The 14,752-nt window shown below is 34.7% G+C and overlaps 1 protein-coding gene across 1 annotated transcript in view; it reads right to left on the bottom strand.

The window, feature by feature from the left end:
• Positions 1-291: 291 nt before the first annotated feature.
• LOC107599669 (acid-sensing ion channel 1-like) overlaps positions 292-14,752 on the bottom strand; it is a 44,686-nt gene continuing 30,225 nt past the window's right edge. The window contains exons 2-10 of the mRNA XM_016291323.1: positions 12,982-13,132; positions 12,038-12,165; positions 9,273-9,423; positions 8,758-8,814; positions 7,705-7,858; positions 7,492-7,583; positions 7,329-7,408; positions 7,146-7,217; positions 292-698 (exon numbers count right to left, since the gene is read on the bottom strand). Of these exons, the coding sequence (XP_016146809.1) occupies positions 594-698; positions 7,146-7,217; positions 7,329-7,408; positions 7,492-7,583; positions 7,705-7,858; positions 8,758-8,814; positions 9,273-9,423; positions 12,038-12,165; positions 12,982-13,132 (990 nt within the window). The 3' untranslated portion in view covers positions 292-593. The remainder of the gene's footprint in view (positions 699-7,145; positions 7,218-7,328; positions 7,409-7,491; positions 7,584-7,704; positions 7,859-8,757; positions 8,815-9,272; positions 9,424-12,037; positions 12,166-12,981; positions 13,133-14,752) is intronic.

Raw genomic sequence — 14,752 nt, forward strand, 5'->3', positions numbered from 1 at the left:
CATAATAACACATTATGCATATTATTGCACTTATATACACAAAATATGAACAGAGACAAACATTCTGAATGATTACACATTTTTGAGTACTATCGCAGGGCTGAATTCAGTCAAACCGCGGTTAAAGCTCGCACGATTATATTGTACAAAAAAAGTGCCCAAATAGATTTAAACCATGGCCAAACCAACCAATTTTTGTGCAATATTAAAATGCTTTCTTTTTCAGATTTGTTTAAGGCGGCTTGATCAAATTAGGCCCAAAAAGCACAGAGAAAAAATACTCTCTGGGATGTAATACCGTCACAGTATTTGTACATCTGAAATCGTCCGAAAAGAAATGGCATGAAATTTTCCACAATGTCAAACAAACAGTGGCTGTGATGTTAATAAAACCTGAGTTTTGTTTTGGAAGTGTTGCCTATTTGTACTTGATGATGATATATCGATTCTATTCAGGTGTTTTTTTTGTTTTTTAACTATTTAACATGTACATTTTCATGGACTTACACTTCTTTTGGAGTCTATCCGATATATACTTCACAGTTTTCCGTCATATCCTAAACCGTCCCGCCGGGGTCCCGTCGCCTGTATCATCAACAAGCGAATTCCTCGAAGTTGCCTATAGCCGGGTGACTAGGTAGCACGTTCGGCGCGAATCCGAGACTGTCCGAGTGACTCCGGAGTGTGTCACATGTGCTCTGAAAGAGAGGAAACGGAAGATTTCGAGGCGTGGGAGGGATACAAGAAGATCAGATGAGGGGTTGAGAGGAATTCATGTCAGTGACACCCATTTATAACAATGGAAATAAGTATGGGAGTGAAACAAACAAGGGATGTGAATAAAACGGGGCAGCAAACAGAACGTCAATAATGAAGAATGCATGTCAAATTGGATAAAAAGGAGGAAGAATTCATGGATAAAGGGGTATGGATGGAGGGGAGTGAGGAAGGAAGAAGTTTTCTTAGTTTTGTTTCTATAGCTCTGGAAATCTACCAGCGAACTTTGCAATCACAACTCAGCAGGATGCATAGAAATAATTCAGTGTCATTCCAGTGAACCGTGTGTGTGTGTGTGTCGTACTCATTGTGTGTAAACCTGTGATGACACCATGTTACTGGACACAGGCCTCATCACAATGAAACAATGGAAGCCATTTTATCCTTTCAGGCTAAACCGAATAAATCTCTGGATTTACCTTCCCCATTAAATTTATAGTAATGTCATGTTACATTTAATACATAAATATAAACTGTTAAAGGGATAGTTCACCCAAAAATGAAAATTTGATGTTTATCTGCTTACCCCCAGGGCATCCAAGATGTAGGTGACTTTGTTTCTTCATTAGAAAGATTTTTAACTCAAACCGTTGCAGTCTGTCAGTCATACAATGGCAGTCAATGGGCTCCACGGATTTGAGAGTAAAAAAAAAACATACACAAACAAAACTGAATTAAACCCTGCGGCTCGTGACGATACACTGAGGTCTTAAGACACGAAACGATCGGTCTGTGCAAGAAACTGAACAGTATTTATATAATTTTTTACCTCAGATCCACCGCAATGTCCAACTGTCCTGAGTGCGTTCACAACATCCGGCGCGTGACTTCAAATAAATACGTGTTGTCAGATGATATATCAAAATCGTCTTCCATTGTGATGACCTGTACTTCTAAATATCTTTAGATCATCGCAGTGCCAGTGAGCACGTCCGCAATCTCTCTGCACTGTGTAAATAATGAGTGACGTGTACGTGCGACAGATCACCTCCGCACATGCGTCTACTGTCATAGATATGTATAGATGCCCTATTCGAACGCTCCAGATACGTTGACGTGTCCACCATTTTGGAACATATCGCGGCCCATAGAAACAGTCACTAATGAGGCATCTACTATATCTATGTCTACTATGCCAGAGCATGTACACGAGTCGGATGTTGTGAACACGCTCAGACATTGCGATGGATCAGAGGTAAAAAATTATTTAAATACTGTTCAGTTTCTTGCACAGACTGATCGTTTCGTGTCTTAAGACCTCAATGTATCGTCACGAGCCACAGGGTTTAATTTGGTTTTGTCTGTGCATGTTTTTTGACTCTCGAAGCCATAGAGCCCATTACCATGCATTATAAGACTGACAGACTGCAACGGTTTGAGTTAAAAATCTTCGTATGTGTTCTACTGAAGAAACAAATCACCTACATCTTGGATGCCCTGGGGGTAAGCAGATAAACATCACATTTTCATTTTTGGGTGAACTGTCCCTTTAAGTTAGTATTTTATTTGTATAGTACTTTTTTATACATTTCTTGAGGTATATATATCATATATCAAGGTATATATATATATATATATATTGGTATTTTCCTGTTGATTACTACATAATAAATGTAACTGGTTCTTCAGTTTGCAAAGACAAGAAATAAAATAAGGGAAATACAGCTTGTATATTGTATATAAACATTTTAATTAAATGAAATGCAGCTTGTATATTTGTTAAAGCACTTAAATTAATTATAATATGTATAAAATGTGCTTTATATAAGCTGTATATTTGAGTTGGTGAGTGATTTTACACACTACTCTCATGTTACCACAATTTTAACTGGCTCTTCAATTTGTAAAAATAATAATAATAATAAAATTAAATATTCAGCTTGTGTATTTGTATAAAAAATTATAAAAAAATGTAATGTTTATCTAGGCGTAATTTCTTGCATAGTCTTTCACTGTAAGTGCACATAATTTGTGCTTGTTTTAATGAAATGAAGGATGAACTGAAATGATCAGTGGTAATTAACAGCATATCACACATGCTAAAAATAGAGTTTCACTTGTTTTGAAACTGCAATACCCTGGATTTCGACTGCTAAAAATAATATGATAAAAAATATAAAAACAGCAGTTTCACAAAGAAACAGAGTGGCAGTAATTCCTCTGGCAAGTAGGCTTGTTTTTCATATTTCATAAGCCGAGTCTTGTAGACAGACTTATGAAAGGTGTCGTTGGGTGAAAATAATTGCTCTGTCTGAAATAAACCAATAAAGTTGCAGCTCTGGGACATTTGTCTCCTCTTCGCTCAGCATTTCCTATATCATCTTAACATTGCTTTGTTTATCACTAAAATATTCAGATTAGTTCTTGGATTACAGTCTAATACATAATGACTATACACAAATTTATTTCATGTGGGTATGTTAAAAATTCATGCAATGAGCCGTATTCAAAGCAAGAGCGTTATAAATGGGAACTTTCTCTTATAAGACGTCCTTTTCCATCACATTTCCACCTTGTTTCATCATTCATCTGTCTATCAGACATCAGCGAGTCCTTCAAAATAGCACAAGCTTCAACCAAATATAATCTTGACCTTTCACTTAGACAAACCTTTCCATATGACATACAGCATGTTGCTCATATAATAATGTTGCCCTGGTGTCGTCACTATAGAATACATAAAACGGAGAACCAGAAGTCTTTGTCTTTGTCAGCAGGAATCATTTCATCGTCTACCAGGCAAAAACTATACACTGCAAACTTACAACTACTTCCTGTCTCCAGATCATATCTTTACTAGGCTGGAAATGTTTGCCGTTGTTAATGATATATAAGCCTGAGAAATTCAGTATTAATATGCACATATTTCCACTAAGCAACCTTAACTTAAAAACTTAGTCGCTTTTTTCCGTTTTTTAAGATGAGGTTTCAAACATTTTTGCTAATCGTTTTTGCAGACCATATATATATATATATATATATATATATATATATATATATATATATACATATATATATATATATATAATATACACACAATACTGTTCAAAAATTTGGAGATGGTAAGATTTTATTTGTATATGTTTTTGAAACAAGTCTCTTTTGCTCACCAAGGCTGCATTTATTTGATCAAAAATACAGCATAAACAGTAAAATTGTGAAAAAATATTACTATTTAAAATAAATGTTTTCTATTTGAATATATTGTAAGATGTAATTGATTCCTATGATGCAATGCTGAATTTTCAGCATCATTACTCCAGTCTTCAGTGTCACATGATCCTTCAGAAATCATTCTAATATGCTGATTTACTGCTCAAGAAACATTTCTTATTATTATCAATGTTGACAACAGTTGTGCTGCTTAATATTTTTGTGGAAACAGATGATTTTTTTCAGGATTTTTTTATAAATAGAAATTTAAAGAAAACAAATATATTTGTAACAATGTAAATGTCTTTACTGTCACTTTTGACCAATTTAATGTATTAATTATATATTTTACATATGAAGAGTTCATTTGCAAAAACCGATAACGATAACGAAATCACGTTTTTTTTATTGCACATTCTAAGTAATATCAATCAAACTGCAGTTGGGTTGTTTTGATTAAGTAATAATAACTTAAACAAGTACAGGTAATTTACAAAATTAAAGTTCATTGAAAGTATGTTTTTTTTTTTACATATTAAAAGTTTGTTTTATAGCAAAAACAGATAACGCCAATAGTCGTTTTGTGGCAAAAGCAGATAACTCCACATTTCGTGTTTTAGAGGTTAATCTTTGTAATCTCCTCAGATGACAATGTAGATGCCTGACAAACGTTGTTGTTGTTGTTGTGATCATAAACTGTATGGATGTGATTACACGCAATACACAGAGCTTTTCCCTCAGCATTGTAATGCGCTGCTTTTGCAAGGTTCCGTAAAAACGTTTCGGCTTTTATTTTCCTTTTTCGCCCTGAAGAAGATATCACAGCTTCATCAAGTTCGTCGAAATGATCCATCCTCGATCACTTTTAGTCAGCTTTGATGAAACTCCTCTCAGCGATGGATTTATCGGCTTCTGTTCAAAAACAACAAGGGCGCTTGCCGGCTTCTGCAGTAAAACGTGAACTCGCAATGCCTTGAAAGTGGACAAAACCAGCTTTTTTGACAAAACGTGTTTAGGGTTCAGATCGCGCTATATGTGGAGAATAATGCACGGCAATCAGCTCGGTTTTTTTTTTAAAGGGGCATTTATTGGTTTTTGCAAATGAACTCTTCATATGTCACTTCACTGACCCCAGACTTTTGAACAGTAGTGTAATTACGATACAAAAAATATATATTTGATGTAAAACAGCAACATTTTTGGGAGAAAGAAACAAAACATGTTGGGAGGAAAACAGAAAGAAAGAAAAAACTGAGAATAAAAGCAAGTGAAAGCTACAGGTGTCGTTTTACCTGAACTTCTGCAAACCATCATCTCCATCTGGAAAGCTACAGGGTTTTGAAAAAGGGATCTTAGAATGCGTAACAATGACATTTGTGCATGTCTAGAACTACTGACATTAAATGTCACGAAGGGAAGAGACTCTAAATGGCGTGAATAATGCAAGGACACAATGAATTGCTTCTGGAATATTATTAATGGCGGCGCTACCTGGGGACATGGTTAGGCGTGACACCAGGGCTGGTGGGATTCTCGGGGAAATCCTGGAATAAACATGATGGAAAGAGATGAAGATGACCAAACCCAGGCTCAGGCCAATTCACTTCCAACTTACTGTATTGTATATATGAAACTAAATATCTCTCATTAAATAAATATATCTTCGCATTTGTAATTACATTTATATAAAAATACATTTGAAATATTTTTCATTTGATTTGAAAATGAATTGACCTTCACCAGATTTATGACAAAATAATACCGTGCTGAAAAAGCAATGGTCCAACCGTTTAAAATCATGTTGTTTCTCTAAAATATGCATTTTACATATATTATTTAAAGTTAAACATTTAATCAAATTATTTTAATGGATGCTACTAACTTCAAAACATAATATAAAACAATAAAACAGCACCTGCACATGTTGAATACCAAACTTACCTAAACTAATTTCACTATGTTAATTCTAAAGGCTTGTTAGTGTATTTTAATGTTTGATCAGTGATGTCCTGGTGCATGCTGGGAAGGGGTAAATGATGGATTGTTTTGTCTGCTATGGTATGAAAATGGTGAATGACACTAATGTTGTGGTACACTATTTCAATGTTCTGTCATACTGCAATTTGCTCATATAAAAATTAACTTTCGGTCATCATTTACTCAACTTCTGCAACAGCTCTTTATCATACAACGGCAACACGGCTGTCAAGTTTCAAAAACAACCTAAAATCACCATAAAGAGTCCTTCAGAAGTCATAGTAGTAGTGCTTTTAGGTGAATTTTTGTCCTTTATAAGAGCTTGACTGACAGCCTCTGATGATTATATGCTTTGGCTTTATGCAAAAGAACACAGAACATCTTCTTTTGTGTTCCATGGAAGGAATAAAGAAAGTCAAACAGGTTTGGAATGACATGAGGATGGGTAAATGATGACATTAGTAATGTTTTTTGTAAAAACGTTGATCTGAACATGGAAAAAAAGGCTTCTTGGATGAAAAATGATTCTGTCGTGGAAAGAAACTTCACTTCACTGGTGTTATAATCCAGGCAGTGTGGACAAGAAATCTTGAAACCAGAATGTTCTTTGTGCTCAAGAACATAAGCTTTGTGCTCAAGAAGCGATGAGTCTCAATCCCAGTCCTTTCTCATCCCTAATTTACTGTCGACTTTTTAATATAAAATAAATAAAAAGTTCCAAAATTAAAATAAAGTATTGAATACAACCAATGTATAGCCTGCAAGGCCATAGGCATGATCTGAAGGACAGCGAGAAAACGTATATAAACCTTATTAGCTGGGCTGTGCATATTAATTAGGTGACACGAGTTTCACTCAGAAGTCCTAATTGATTTTCTGACGAGCACAGATCATCTGCTAATTTGATCTAAATCGGATACAAGGTTTGTCACAAGCGAAGAGCAGTGAACATGCTTAACATTTCTAAAACTTCCCCATTTCTGGTTTTGATATTTGTCCTTATTCAAACATAAGCCGATGTCTTTTGTGGAAAGGCCATCTTCATCAATCATTTCCCAGAATTTGAGCCAAAGACAAAAGGCAAGTAGATGCATGCAGCATTCAAGAGGACAATCCACACAAACACAAATTATAAAAATATCAGCACACCCAACAACAAACAAGCAAAAATAATTTCTGTGGCATCACAATGACAGTCTTTTTTTGTGCATGCAGAGCAACACAGGAAGCACAATTACCAGATTGTCACTAGCGCTGCGATGTGGCCGTCTCTTACGTAGAAAATGTCCCAGCACTTTGTCCTTAAAAACCTGAAAAATGGTGCAACGTTTATAAAATATACTGTCAGCAAATTATTTGTAACCATGAGCACATTACAGCAAAAGAAAAGGACAAATAAGACGAGCTAGAACGCAACAGACCTCATACAAATAATCGAATATCTCCAATATTGTCAAGACACTGGCTCCTATAAACAGACCCATCTGACCACCAATGTCACCTGAAAGAATATAAAATGAAATATTAAAAGGCAACTCTATTTTCCATATTGGTGTAGAATTTGCGCATTTTCCGCGCACTTACCAAGTAATCCAGCCACTTCATATGCTTTCTTTTGTTCAATTTTCTCATAGTTCAGAGCCTCAAAAAAGATATCCAGCACCAATATGTTGTCCCTGTAAGATTAAATGCAATGACTGGCTGTTCAGATGAACTTTCCAGGACATGAATAAAAACAACACAATAAATCAAATCGAATTCAATGTGTAGTTAACATAAATTAAAATGTAAACTCACGCAATATACTGCTCAGTTTTGTTGAACTTCTTGGCGAGATATTTCGCCGAAGCCTTGCTGGGTATTTTCACCATGGACAGCTCTTTACCGTATCGAGTCATGTTGCACGGCGTTTCGCAAACGCAGTAATCATTGTCCTTCTCCACTAGAAAATCTGTCAAGTATTGTTGTTTTTATTATTATTACAAAGAAAATTAGCATAAGCATATTTTAATTACATCATCATATAAAATCTGCAAAAGTCATGACTTTAGACATTATTTAGGCTGTCCACACGAAGCCAGAGCTTTCCCTATCCAATCTTTTTCTCCCCCTCGTCTCAAGAAATATCTGCGTCCACACGAAACCACAAAACCGACACAAAACGATGTAGTGCGCATGCCAGACCACCGCTGTAATTCTGCCACAGAGATACACTAAAAACATAAAAGAAGACTTGGACAATGCGCATAAATATTGTGCGCGGTATACAAACGAACATGGAACAATACATTTATTAATCTGTGTTAATGTTAGTTAATAAAAAGACAATTGTTCAGTGTTTGTTCATGTTTTTGTTGCTGGTACGTGACGTAGCGGTGTCTGACTAGGGGCGAGACGTGGGCTGATGACGTCATCGTTTCAGAAAATATACGGATTCGCTGTCCACACGAAAACACAAGGGTGGCGATTTCAGATCGGTTTCACTCTCCCAAAACGCCGGATCCGTGTGGACGAAACGCCTACACTCTCAGAAAAAAAGGTACAAAAGCTGTCACTGGGGCGGTACCTTTTCAAAAGGCACACCTTTGTACCTAAAGAGTCCATATTGGTACCATAAAGGTACATATTAGTACCTAAAGTGTACATATTAGTACCTAAAAGGTACAAAAGTGTACCTTTTGAAAAGGTACCGCCCCAGTGACAGCTTTTGTACCTTTTTTTCTGAGAGTGTATACGATACAAAATGTATGCATATACAGCTAAACACGTCTCTGTGTGGACGGGGCCATAGTAGTGATAGAAACACATAGCATTATGAAAATACACAAATCACTCCTGACGTCCTCTTACCTAAAGCTGGATCAGCGCAGTCTTTGTACTGTTCGGGTGTGCAGACGGTAGAGGTGCCTGTGATAGAAAGCAACAACAACAAAAAAAAAGACAAAATGTTGTTTAAATTGCTAATCATCTGTAAAAATAATACAATCAAACTCAGCAGCATTCCAAACTACTTTCAAAGGAAAAAGTTAAACCTGTTCAAATTACAATAGAATTCTGTAGGTGTGAAAAAGCAATGTCTGGAGAGATAAAAAATAAAATAAAATAAAAATAAAACTCCACATCCAAACAACTGCCAAAGAAAAAAAATATTTTAGAAATAAAATAATAAAAAAAGTTAAGAAATCTGCACATTCAAAAATGTATCAAAGAAAATAAAAGTTATTCATATGGGCATTGAAATGAAAATGCACTATTTTTGCAATCTATTCAAAATATAAGCTTATTGCTTAATTCTACTGTGAATTAGAGTTTAAATGCTAAAGCAGTACAGGTCTGGTCTGTCTGGTAATGTGTTGCCTCCACACCTGGCATGTGCACCATTCTGCAGTTGCAGTTTTCGAGCAGGTAGCGGGTCTCACAGTCGATGCGACAGGCCGTGATGCTGTAGGTGGAGAAGTATTCAGAGTCCATCGGTTCGGATCTGCAGTCGCCCCACGGCGGAGGAAGATACTGGAGCTAGAACATAAAGTTTTATTCATTAGTGGCAGGATAAAGCTGTTCAATAACAAATCAAAACACACTAAGCCGAGCCAAAGAGCACAGCAATCAAAGGACTAACAGCAGAGGACATCAGCTGAATATAATAAAACCCACACTGCAATCAGCCACTTTTCACAATCTAGAAAAGCATGTGATTTTTGAATGCAAAATTTCATAGAAAGAACATGATGGAAATGATGTTTTTCTTCAACTTTTCTTCAGTGAAACCTGAAGAAAACCAGAGATATGAACTCTTCGCTTGGTTACTGTTGCTAAACAAGAAATGAATGCTGTTTCTTATATATATACATATATATATATATATATACACACGTGTGTGTGTGTGTGTGCAACATTTTTATCTGCCATTTTTCAATGAGTCAAGCGCTATTTATTTTAAAATGTTTTTAAATAAAATAAACAATTTATATAAACAGACATTTAAAACAATTTATGTAGTTCAATTAAATGATACAATAAATAAATCTTTTTTAAATTGAAAAATAAATAGACCTTTAAAACTGTAAAACATCGCTAAATAAAACAACTGAATAATAAATTAATAAATCAAATCATGAAAAGGGAAAAGCCTCATTTGAAAGTGATTACACTCTTAGTTACTATAGACACTGCAATGACCTTAATCAATATGCAAATTAGTACATTTTTTTTGGGATAATTTCCAAAAAAAGATACAAACACAGATCCACTAGAAAAGAACAAAAAAGCTTGACTAATTGACTAACAGTTGCTAAGGCGGGATTGGTCAGTAACGTTTTTAAGGCGGGGCTTAGGAACAGTTCAGTTACTGGAAGCAACATTGCTGCTCATTTCTTAAGTCATTAAAATTATATTATTCTCTTCTTATTAAATTTAAGAGCCTTTTAATAAGAATCGTATAAAAATATAATTGGATTTTATATCATTTTGCATATCTAATGGCACCAGTAGAGAAGATAATCCTCCCATTAAATTAAGTCACTTTTTGAAGTCGCCTGCAAAAAGCGTCATGTAATAGAGAGTTTATGATGGATTCAGAGTGCTTTGAAGTTAAAAATGAAGAGGAAGTAGAAAATGTAGGTCAGTAAATTGAAAGCAAGATTAGGAGTGCGCAGTTGCCTTTAGCACTTGGTTATTTCAGCTAATTGATCTATTGTTAAGGGTCGATTAATGAAGACGTATTGATCTTGGCCGTGAGAGCTGCTTTTGCCTTTGATCCACTGAAGCCTGTAAACGAGCGCTTTTCCTGACCTCCTGCCAATTAGTGCTCCCTAGAAACTGAATTAGATACTCATGAGGAGTCACATGACCTCAGTGCACACAACCATGCATAAAAATAAACACTGCTTGCATGGCTCAATAACAGAAACACTGTGGAGGACTAGGAGTAACATTTAAAAATGAAATATTAATGAATCAATTTAATAATTCAAAACTAAATTTTTTTTTTTACATATTTTCTTTAATATATTTAAATAAGATAAATAGTATTATGAATAGCAAATGAATATTGTTTAACTAAAACAAGACATTTAAAATGTAGTTGTATGAAATTAGTTTTAAATGTCTATTTAATTAAATTTTTTAAATAAAATAAAATTAATAAATAATTTTGAAATGCACCTTGTAATTCACAAATACATAATAGAAATGAATAAATCCCTTTTAAATGCACAAATATTACTTAAAACTATCGATTAATAAATAATAATTAATGCACCTTGTAATTCACAAATAAAAATAGATAAATCACTTTTTAAATGCACAAATTAAGACATATTTAAAAGTTGTTTATATTTTTAACAAAAAGTAGACATTTAAATTTTGTGTTTTAAAATGTGTTTAAAACCTAACTAAATAAAATAAAAAATTGTCAATGAATACATTTTAAATGCACCTTTTAAAGCATTTAAACAATGCAATTATTATCAATATCCATTATTATTAAATCTCCACTGTCACTATACTACATAGAAGTTTGTATGCATACATTTGTGACCCTGGACCACAAAACCAGTCATAAGGGTCAATTTTTCGAAATTGAGATTTATACATTATCTGAAAGTTGAATAAATAAGCTTTCTATTGATGTATGGTTTGTTAGGATAGGACAATATTTGGCTGAGATACAACGATTTGAAAATCTGGAATCTGAGGGTGCAAAAAATCAAAATATTGAGAAAATTGCCTTTAAAGTTGTCCAAATGAAGTTCTTAGCAATGCTTATTACTAATTAAAAATTAAGTTTTACTATATATATATATATACAGTAGGACTTTCAAAATATCTTCATGGAACATGATCATGATCTTGGCATAAAAGAAAAATCAATAATTTTGACCCATGCAATGAATTTTTGGCTATTGCTACAAATATAATCCAGGGACTTAAGACTGGTTTTGTGGTTCAGGGTCACATTTATTATTATTATCAATATTAAAAACATTTGTGTTGCTTAATATTTTGTGCAAATATAAAAAGTCTGTTTTTCTCCAGGTTTATAGAGATGATGGTGTAGATGGAGAGTAAGTAGGGCAGCTGATATAAGGACATGTGATACAGTAAATGCGATATGTTTAGCATTAGGTACCAGTTGTTGCTGACAAGACACAAAAGTTTGAAAACCAGGGGCCACACCAAATCCCAGCTGATCTATGAAGGGCGGCTCGTCCTGGCTGTGGATCTGAACTTTGATGCCCGCCTCGTACGAGGTTTCGTCTGCGGGGAGACATTAAACAAGATTATTTACAGAGCGGGAGATTTGATGTCTACCGCCTTGAGGCATATATATAATGACTTTATAATGAACTTTATAATTACTTTATCCAGAATGCCAATCCATGTTTTGTCACTGCCTCTGGATATAAAAAGTCTCCTCTAGAGCCATTAAAATGACTAAGATTAATAGATTATAAACACGTAATCTTCACTAGCATACAAGTACATCAATTCTGAACACTGACCGCATGTCAGCTACAGTTGATTAAACTGCACTTTGATACTCGTTACTCTTTGTTTCATATTTATTTTCTGTGCATGATTATGTTGAAAAATTGCAGCATGCCACAGAAAATGAACGAGGCGTCTGACGCAGCAGTAATGGGGCAGGTGTACTCAGTAAAAACGACCGAAAAAAAAGACCTAACCTTGTTATCTCCACATTCAAATGTTCTACCACAAGTGAAATCATTTTGAGGCGACCACTTATGGGTGAATTATGCTAATGTGCAATGCTGCATATCAGTTCCTTCGTCTTTTTGAAATATTACTTTTTGGAACATAATTGAACCAAGAAACCTGCACTGTTTTTATCTTATTTAAAATGTGGCAGCATTTCAAGCCTATGTGATGCATATTGTCATAAGGATTCATTTAAAACATCATGTATGGATATATTATATCTTTCTGTCTGAAACTTCTGAATTGATCAAATTATTGAAGAAACACGTTAGTAATATGATTGAAATGGTGGCTCTTCAACAGTAAATAAATTGAGAAACACATCACTGATGTCTTTTTTAATGTAGTGATTACCTGTGTCACCCCAAACCGGTAAGTACTCATCCTGTTGAATGTCCAGCATGATTTCCAGCCCATTTCCTGTTCCGCCTTTTAAAGTCGTCAACAAGGGGTTTCCATCCAGACCAGAGTTGAACGTGTAACATTTCCCATATCTTGTGTAAATCTGTGGGTGGACAAACCATTAAAAAAATATAATAAATATAAAAATACCAAAAAAGTAATAGTATAATATCTGAAATTATATTTTTATATAATTAATATCCAATGGTATTTATATGGTAATCATATATACAATACTAGTTTTTAAAGGTTTGGGGTTGGATTTTTTTTTTCAATAGAAATGAATACTTTAACACATTTATAATGTTAAAAGGGATTTCTATTTCAAACGAAACCTGAAAAAATGTATCATGGTTTCCACAAAATTATGAAGCATCACAACTGTTTTCAACATCATATAATAATAATATATTATGAACAAATCAGCATATTAGAATGATTTCTGAAGGATCATGTGACACTGAAGACTGGAGTAATAATGCTGAAAATTCAGCTTTGATCACAGAAATAAATTACATTTTAAAATATTTTCAAATATTAAAGAGCCATTTTAAATTGTACTTAATATTTTACAGTATTACCATTTTTACTTTATTTCTGAACAAATAAATGCATCTTCCTGATCCCTTAGATGATATGCTAATCGCAATTCCTCACATATTCAAAGCAAGAAAAAATGTTGACACGTGGTTGATGTTGACACACTTTCACTGTAAGAAAATCCAATGAACTGACAGCAATTTAAAGAACAGGCTTCATCCCTTTTGTAGATAATAGCTGCCTAAATCTGATGGTCCTGACGGTGTTTTGACAGCGAGAGACACCGGCAACAGTGATGAGTTCAGTCATGGTTTCCTGATCCTGCTGTGACACTAATGAGTGGGAGATCTTTAGGCTCTAGGGCTTCAACAAGGACTGTCTCCCGCTCACTGCTCAGGAAACAAGCTCAACCTTGACAGCACACAAAATACTACAGTTATATTCTGCCTGCTTTATCCCTGTGGGTTCTGAGACGTTTCTGCAGGAGAATGATGAATAAAAGCAGGATAATTAAGAGCAAACAGAACAGCTGAAGATATAGAACATTAACTTTAAAGCAACACCCTAGCAACAACAAACATGCAAACACTACTCAGAAACTCTTAGCAACTACATAGCAACACCCTGACAACCTTGCAGAACACCCTAGCAACCGCATACAAACCCACTAAAATACTTAGAATACCTTAGCAACTTCAAAGCAACACCCTAGCAACCAAAAACAAACATGTTATACTACTCAGAATATTTTAGCAACTGCATGGCAATGCCCTGACAATGTCACAGAACACTGTAGCAAATGCATACAAACCCACTAAACTACGCAGAATACCGTAGCAACAACCTAGCAAACACAAACAAACATGCTATACCACTTAGAATATCTTAGCAACACCCTGGCAACCTCACAGTGCACCCGAGCAAGTGCATACAAATATTCTAAAAATTACTTAAAATTCCTTAGTAACTGCATAGCAACACCTTGACAACCTCACAGAACACCCTAGCAAATGCATAAAAACACACTAGACCAGTCAGAAAGCCTTAGCAACACCCTAGCAACCACAAACAGACTACTACTCAAAACAATTTAGCAACTGCATAGGAACGTCCTGACTACCACACACAAACGTTTTACACTACTCAGAACCTCTTAGCAACTACATAGCAACACCCTGACAAC

The sequence above is a fragment of the Sinocyclocheilus grahami genome, unplaced genomic scaffold (assembly GCF_001515645.1).
Source record: "Sinocyclocheilus grahami isolate Dianchi unplaced genomic scaffold, SAMN03320097.WGS_v1.1 scaffold270.1, whole genome shotgun sequence".
In the NCBI taxonomy this organism is placed as follows: Eukaryota; Metazoa; Chordata; class Actinopteri; order Cypriniformes; family Cyprinidae; genus Sinocyclocheilus; species Sinocyclocheilus grahami.